Below are 8656 nucleotides of genomic sequence, written 5' to 3'. Positions count from 1 at the left end.
GTTAGGTTTCAGAGAGCTGTGCTGTATGTTCTGTACCGTGTGCTTGTCCGTGTTTTCTTTTCAGCGTGAGCTTTCTGTTCTTCTTTTTCAGTGCGTGTTCGTTCAGTTTGCTCCTCGGTTACACTGTGGTTATTTTATAGCTACAACCTGAAATTATTATTTTTTTTCTTTTGTATTTAATGTCAACTTGTGGCATGACTTTGAAATAAAACGGGAAAAACTCGGGTTTGTCATCATTGTAATTTATTGAATCTCTTTTGAGCAAATTTATCGCTCGAATTTTCGGCTTGACACCATAAACACTTGAACGAACAAACATTCAGACGAACTGGTAACAGGCACAAGCCAACAGCAGTAGAAAAATGATTAAACAATAAAACAGTTTAAGCAAATAAATAAAAACTAAGTATATAAATTATGATATCGGCTAACATTCGAGGCAAACAAGTGTCTGTAGATTTCCTCTCCTCCAGAAACTAAAGAGGTAAAGAGTTTTCCCATAATCACTGAGTCAGATTTGTAACCTGTTGACTGACTTCTAGCCACGTCCTTCTTCCTCTGCACTGTGTGCGTCATTAGGACATCACCTGAAATAGACTGCATACTGTACTCTTACCAAATAGATTCAGACAGACCTGAAATCAACACTGAAAGTCCAGTCTGCTTTCACAAAGTGAATTTAACACTTGGCTTTAGAGGAGCTGCAGGCAGCCAACACCAGCTGAACCGACCGGGTTTGTCTGTCATCACTGACCACCTTACACATGTAACGTCTAAAAGCAAATCCAAAACGTCTTATGTGAAAGACAATGAAATGGAATTCAGGGATTTACATCATCTGTTTTACAGCAGATCAAATGAAGAAATATAAATGGATAAAATGCACTTTGTGTATTTCAGAGGTCTTTTGTGTCTTTGCTACGCTGTCACAGTGTGTTAGAAGGTGTGTTTCCTCTGTTCTCTGCCTTAGTTTAGCATGTAGCATGAAGCTAATTATTGTGAAGCAGGAAACCAGGAATCCAGCTGAGGCTGATGGGAATGTTTTTAACTTTGCAGCTATTTGTGCTCGGTGAGGTTTGTTGATTATCATTATGAGCAATGTTTTCTTCACCTCAGTTGAAATCTCAGAGACACTCAGCATGTCAAACTGAGGTGATCTGCATGGAGAAATACCTCCACAGGTATGTGAGAAAGTGAGTTTTCTTATAAATTTCTGTGAACTGACCCTTAAAAGTGACTTAGGGCAACCACTTGGAAATCATTACATGTTTCACCTCCTTCTCCACCTCCCAGCTGGTGTCTGTATCTGCCACCAACAGGCTCCACCTCCCAGCTAATCAGGATCAGCAGCCATGAATGAGACACAGCGAGAGTCTGGAGAGCCCCGTCACTGACCCAGACATCAAACCCTAATTTGTCCACAAACCACGTACAGGAGGCCGAAACCACAGGAGGACCAACGCAAGTGAAGGCTGCGGAAAAGTTTTTTTACAAAGAAGTTTTGTGAAAGACGCGGGTCATCCTGCGGCTTCTTCTCCAGTCCTGTACCACCTTGGTCAACCATCCCATCCACTCTGGGCCTCCTCACACCTTCCCAGGAAACACCGGACAGAAGAGACGAGTAGAAGAGTCCTCGAGGAAGAAGTGTGTTCAGAGGTAAGTGGGGCAGGTGAACGTGGATGGAGGCCGAGGGCTTAGCCTGCAGCCAGGCCACAGCGCTGCTGCTCTGCTGTAGCTTTAGGCCAAAGCCTCTTACTGCTCCCCGTCCTGTGCCAGCACTTAAAGGATCCATTATGTACCCGTCAAGGAAATACAGTAGGCTGTGATGTGTGTGCGTTTGTTTGTTGCTGAATGGATTCTTTACCTCCAGTTTAGATTCCATTAGGGATTATCTCCTGCCAGATAGGAAAACTGTTTTAAGTGTCTCCTGGAGCAAATCAAATTGGAGGGTAAGAAACGTTTTGCATTAAAACGTGTTAGCAGGAACCATAAAGGTGAAAAATGTTTGGATCAGAACAAGATAAAATCAAGACGGATTGAACAACACTGGATCAGGACTGCAACTGATGATTATTTTCCTTAAAGATTAATCATACAGTCTATGAAAAGTCAAAAAATGTGAAACAGTACCCATCACAGTTTGCCACAGTGACATCTTCAGGTATGTTGAAGATATTCAGCTTACAGTCTGTTGTGACAGTGAAAAGCAGCAAATTTGAGAGGCTGAAAGAATGTCTCTTTTTTTTCTTTTACTATTTTTGCTTGAAAATAACTGAAATAACTAACAGATTATCAATCTTACTATTACCTCATGAATGTGAGAATCCCCAAAATGTTATTACACCTCAAGTGAGGACTTTCAGAGGAACAAGAATGAACTTCATTGTTTAAACAACAAGATGTCTTGAACCAAATGTTCTCCCAAGGTGGAATCAGTGATTTTACATAAGCGATGCTGATCATATAATAAACTGGTATTGTGACCCACTTCCTGGTTTGGCTTGGGCCTCACATTTACCGCAGTTGAGCCCAGAAAAATGTGAATTAGCTTTAAACAAAGCAGCAGTTCAGCACAGCGACTTCCCTGTCCTGAGCTGCTGGTTTTCCACCACTGATAATTCTGCTTAGTACTGACCCACTACGATCTTTTTTTAAAAGTGTGTTACTGCTCAAGTCGTTCTCCTTACACTGAACCCCCCCACTGGGTTGCTGGGGCTTCATCGAGGGGGAAGTTTGAGATTTTGGGCATATTTGATCTGACAGTGTTAGTTATTGAGCTTCAGAGGTGCTGATTGGTAGATATTTCTTTTATGCCAGCTGTTTCATCCAGTTTCCAGTCTTTATTCTCTGCTGCATGAACTGGCTGCAGGGTTCCAGGTCCAAATGTAAAAGTACAGTTCACCTGAAAATGTAAAAAACACAACAGTTTAGAGCAATGGTCTGTGAAAGAAATGCTATAGTGCTTTATTTCTTCCTTTTGGTCAAAGAAGCTGCAAGTAAAAAAGCTGCATCGTAAATTGGGATAAAAGGCTCCCCCGACACAGATCTCCAGTATATGGAGACTGAAGAACAAAACATCAAAACATTTCAATAAGCATAACTGGAGGAAAAAAGCCTGAATGGACTTTACACAGGACTCAAAACCGAGCGCAGCTATGAACGAATCCGTCAGCAGGACTGCAACTTCTGCTATTGTTTTATAAAAATAAAGTGGGGAAAAAATCCTCTTTCTGACAAGCAGCTAAAGCTGTCAGATAACTGGGGTTGAAAGTAATATATATGATTTGGAAGTGAAGTAAAAAATGGCAGGACTGCACTGAATTCTGCTTTAACAGTGTCATAAAGTCAGCAATCACTTGTGTGTTGGTTTTTGCAGCGACTGAACCACAGAACTCATGGAAGACTTGGAATCATTACACTTAGGATGAACGCTTCACGCCTCTCCGTGCCCCCGAATTCCTGCCATGTGAGTGAGAACCGAAACACATACAGTACACATGCTTGTTTAAACAGCATTAAAGGCCTCACACGCAGATTAGCAGCTAAGGCATTAGCAAGGTTGCTTCGTGGTCATTACATGAAAATCTGCGAGCAGGTCAACTTGGGGTCTCATGAGCTGTGATGCAGACACATCCAATCATTTGATATCTGTGTGCTGCATTTAGTGCTTGAAGAAATGTCTTTGTTGTTATGTGGTTGTGCTCGCTGCAATAACAGTAATTAGACAGTAGAAGATCTAAGACAGCAGGTAGAAAACTGATGAATGAGAGGTATCTGTGAAGCTACTTTCCATTCATGCTAAGCTACAAGCTAGCTTAACATCTTAGGTACAGTTGTAATTATAATACGTCACCATTATTTAGGGTCTAGTGAACAATAAAGTCATCATATATGAGCTGGGAAACTAACAGAACTAAAGAGTAGCACGTAACACTTGTTGAGTCCCTCTTTAATAACACTACTTCAGGGTTTCTGGTCCACAACTTTGTTTGTAGCTCTGTTTGTGGTGCCAAACTTTGGTCCATAATAAAGTAAGTTTTGCAGGGGTTGCTGTTAAATTTTGTGCGGACATTCATGTTCCCTAAAGGGTGAGTCATACCGACCTTGGTGATCACCAGAGGGTCAAACATTGGCACTAAGTGTTGTGCAGACTAAAATATCTCAGTAGCTAAACATGAAATTTTGTCCACAACTTTTTGTCCAATTTCAATGATCCTCTGGCCTTCCATCTAGCATAATTAGCAGGCCAGACCTTTAATTTCACTACCAAAAACATAAAATATTCATGACATTCCCATCCGCCTCAGCTGTGCTTTGTGTTTAGTGCTAGATGACGTTAGCATTTAGCTCCCTGTCACAGAAATCTCCTGCAACCTCTGCTGTTCTGCACAGACATAAAACCGAGACCCAAACTCAGAACTGACAGCGACTGACCCTGGGAGCTACTGCTAAATTTGAGCTTCTGGAAAGCAATAATACGCGCATAACTTAGATGCAAGGCTACCAGAAAACAGCAGCGTCTGCAGTCTTTCTTCAGGAGCGTCGACTTGAGATTTACTTTGTGCTTGTTGCTATTGCAGCTTTTTTAGGCCAGAGACTGTGACAGGAAACCAGTGCATCTGGGTTTATAGGTTATGAAGTGGGGTTGTGGGCACAGTGAAGGCTGTAAATTTAAGTACAGATCTGTAAGGTCCGTGTTTGGGACGGTTGCCAGATTAGCACCCTGCAGTTCAGGATAAGAGGCTCGTCTCAGCTTTAGCTGAGCATATTGTGACTTGCTGCGTCGGGTATGGATGAACTTGGCTGAAAATGAACTGCATGTTGTACATCTGCAGTGCTGCTCTCCAGCAGGTCTACTGCTCCCATCTGAGAGGAGTCTGTGGGGGTTTTTATGTATAAAATTGATTTTCCAGCATAAAATTTGTCTTAAATAAACATTCTTAAGTTTTGTAGTGAGGCACATCCAACTAAATGTTAATCTACTTATCAATCCACTAATGGCCCATTAATATGCTTAGCCCCTCCCCCTATGACATCTGGGCCACACAAGCTATTTATTTGTTTGTGCTAAAATGAATTAGTGGGCTAAAAAGGTAATCTCACCTCCATTTCACTTTGTCTGTTGTGTGTTTGACGTTCTGTTTTTACTACACAATTCTACTTTTACACTTTCATCAATCAGAGTATACCACATTTACGGCTACAAAATTTCACAGTGTAAACAAAATGATTCTTCTACTCTGCAAACCAAAAGACCATCTTTCTGTATTTGGTACTTTACCATCGTCACTGTTGCTGAGGGTAACAAAGGACACACAGCTCAGCTCAAATGATTCAGCAGTCATAACTGCAACAACTATGGCTCGTACTTAAGCGATGGGATTAGCCCCAGGAATCCAAGTAAGCCTGTAACTGCCCCCACCAGACCCTTTAACCCCCCCAGCCCCTCCTTTACTGGTCTCACAAGTCCAGCTGAGCCACATGGTTGCTCTCACCCTGTTCTGACTAATTTTACTGCATGCTCTGAACTTGAATTACATTGTTTTCAGCTGTTTACTAAAACAGTCACTTTGTAGGGTAACAGTTAAAGTGTCTGCTGCCTCCAAGTGGCCAAAAGTCAATAAATACAGTTTTAAATTAAATTAGAAACAAGTTCTTGTAGCTGCTAGCTGTTTTTATCTGCACTGTACTTCAAAGAGGTCACTTGTCAGTGTTTGGTAATGTGGGTTTTACTTCCACTGATGTTGACCACGAGGTTGAGTACAAAGCATTGGTTTTGTTCTTGACGAGAGTGTAGAATTCATCCTGAAGATTATTAAGTTTCTTCTTTCAGCCGCATGTTGTCTCCTACTTGTGTCCTTTGCAGAGCCCACACATGCCGACTTCTGATGTCCTGGTATCGACCCGAGGCTGAACCATGGTCATTCTGCAGCAGGTGGGTCGTGTTGGCTCGGCCCGCTTTCATCTTGCAGGCTGTTCTTCTTTATCGTCTCAGTTTTTGTTCTTATTTTTCATAACTGACTATTCACCCCTTAAACTCCTTGTCTTTTTTTGGTTTTGGTTTTGGAAAGGGGATACCACCCACCAGACCACCACTGTCTGGTATTGTTCTGACGGGGGTCTGAAACAAATTGACCTTCCTCAGATGTGATTGGACTCGGTAGTTTTAGCCTGGTTTCACAATCACACACAAACTGATATTTGTTTCCTGTTCTTTACGTTCCTCTTGCAGATGCCCTCACTGTTCTGTCTTTAAGCAGCCCAATTCACTACGTCACCCTCGTAGGTGACACTGTTCATGAAAACCCTGCTTAAAAAGATAAGATAAGCAGACGGCAGTTATAACATCAGTAAAAGATTAGATGGAAGTTGATAAAGAAATTAGATTCTTGCTTCGTCAAAGTCATATACAACAAATTAAATTCTAATGGCTTAACAAGCATAAATGCAGTGTGTTAAAGGGTCAGTTCAACCAAATAAAGGAGTCACCTGTTCTAATTTTTGCTGTGCCAAAACATTGTGCACAACAGTAAAAACAGAAATGATAAGAGAAAGGAAACAAGTAAAGTCTTCATAAATGTGAAACAGAAATTCAGATATGCTAAATGAGGAGCTGAACTTTGTTAGTTAAGAGGATGAAATGTGCAAAATGTCCTTCAGAATGTGCACACAGTGTAAGGAAAAAAATGTGTGAAAGATTTTTTATTTCATTTCATTGTGGACATTTTTGGGTTGAAATGAAGTGACAACGTAAAGTCTGACAGCACGAAGTTAACTGGATGGAAAAACTGAACACATGCATCGTGAGTCAAGTGAGAAAAGAAATTTTGTGTGCCGTTGTTTCAATTTTCAACAGGCTAAATATAGCAGAAGCCGGCATGCCTCCTCAGTCAGTCTGACGTGGTTACCTCATATCAGGCCATAAATAGTTTCTCCTCGATAACTAGATCCCGTTGCCGCTCTGCACCCGGAGTCCTGCAGGGCACGACTCAGACACACTGCGCCGTTTTAATCTCAGCTCAGAGCCTCGGCTATGAATCTCATTCGAAGGGCGACATCTGGGTGTTGTTAAATGGAAGCAAAAATAGCATCCTTAAAGTCACAGTCTAGACGGATGAATACTGAGACTTGAGTGTTCCTCAGCAGCTTCCATCCAAACAAAAAGTGAAACTCTGAGGGTGATTCTACAGTACAGCGTGTTAGGCACCACGTGTGATGTATTGAGCACATTTTCATAGCGCTTCAAAGAAAATAGAAATATCACATAAATACGGTGGCCAAAAGAGCTCAACGTTCTTCCTCTTTATTGTGTCATCTTGTGGCGTCTTGTTCTTCTGCAATGATTTAATGACACCCGACTGTTTATCTCAGTGACTCAGCTCCTAATAACTGCATAACTTTGTGAGGGTTTTTTTTTTTAAATATAATTTTGGTTAAAATTTGTAATACATTTTTCTGGAAATGCGGTCACTTCAATAACCTGGTCGCTTAACAGATGGAACACTGATTTCAGCTGCTGTAACACAGGCTGTGTTACATACCCAAACAGCATAAAGCTTTAAGGTCAGGGGTTACATCATGCTCATATTGGTCTAAAAGTGGTCAGATTTAAGCCTTTTCCAGACCTAATCCTCCCATTCAGAGAGTTGGCAAAAGATAAAGTAGGCAACTTTGGCTGTGTGATGCAACTGTGATATTTCCTAGTTATGATGAAATAATCACAGGCACAAAAACAGTAAGATTATAGCAGAGCAAATGACATATAACCACCAGCTGACACACACGGAGCAAAGAGAAATGCTGTGTTAAATAAAATCAATCGGACATGTTGGTTGAACCAATGCAACTTCATCAGGGGGAGCATCATGTTCGACAAATGCAAGAAAACAACTTCAGAATATTAAGATCTTAAATATGAGATCAGCCCAGTTTGCAGATTAAACACTCTGTGCACCACCTGCTCAGCACCAAAGTTAGCGACGAACATTATGCAGCTAAAAAGCCAGAATTTCTGTCAATGTTGGTGGTAGAGACCAAAAACGGAGCCAAAATGAGAGTGAATGTTGTATTTAATTCATCGGGTGACCTGAAACACAAAACCAATGAGACTGTAGTGTTATTGTTTGCTAACACACACACCACACCGGCTTTATAAGAGTATTACAAACTAATGTTATTTTTATTATATTTTAGCTTATTTATAATTAATTATAGCTTCCATAGTGTCTGAGTTATGTATTCAGTATCAGCCATTTTGGATTTCTGTGTAACAGGTTGTGTTTTTCAGAGAGGGAAGTGGATGGTCGTGTACATTTTCTATTTTCTATTGGATGATTTGAGATTTTGCTTTCCATTTATAACTAAATATAAACTAAAGATAAAATTGGCCACATGTAAGCGGAGCTGTGCTTTACAATGCAGGGGGACTATGTGTGGTTGGACCTTAAGACAGGACGAGAGTTTGACGTCCCCGTGGGAGCCGTGGTCAAACTGTGTGACTCTGGACAGATCCAGGTTCTGGACGATGAAGGCAGGGTGAGTCAACAGCACAGCAGTAATCAGTAATAGTGTCATCGTATCTGCTAAGTCAATGGTCGACATCTGAGAATGCAGCTTCTTAGATAAAAAATAAGTCAAACTGGGCAAGAAACGCACG

At 41.2% G+C, this 8656-nt stretch overlaps 1 protein-coding gene across 2 annotated transcripts in view; it reads left to right on the top strand.

Annotated features, from left to right (window-relative positions):
- The first annotated feature begins 3228 nt into the window (after nucleotides 1-3228).
- myo7ab (myosin VIIAb) overlaps nucleotides 3229-8656 on the top strand; it is a 30423-nt gene continuing 24995 nt past the window's right edge. For both annotated transcript variants that reach the window (XM_046410210.1, XM_046410209.1), the window contains exons 1-3: nucleotides 3229-3466; nucleotides 5867-5935; nucleotides 8422-8535. In XM_046410210.1, coding sequence (XP_046266166.1) covers nucleotides 5918-5935; nucleotides 8422-8535 — 132 coding nt within the window. In that variant the 5' untranslated portion in view covers nucleotides 3229-3466; nucleotides 5867-5917. The remainder of the gene's footprint in view (nucleotides 3467-5866; nucleotides 5936-8421; nucleotides 8536-8656) is intronic.

Source organism: Scatophagus argus, chromosome 14, assembly GCF_020382885.2.
Source record: "Scatophagus argus isolate fScaArg1 chromosome 14, fScaArg1.pri, whole genome shotgun sequence".
Lineage (NCBI taxonomy): Eukaryota > Metazoa > Chordata > Actinopteri > Scatophagidae > Scatophagus > Scatophagus argus.
Note: the sequence above shows the minus strand (reverse complement) of the source record. Positions and strands in the feature narration are given on the sequence as shown.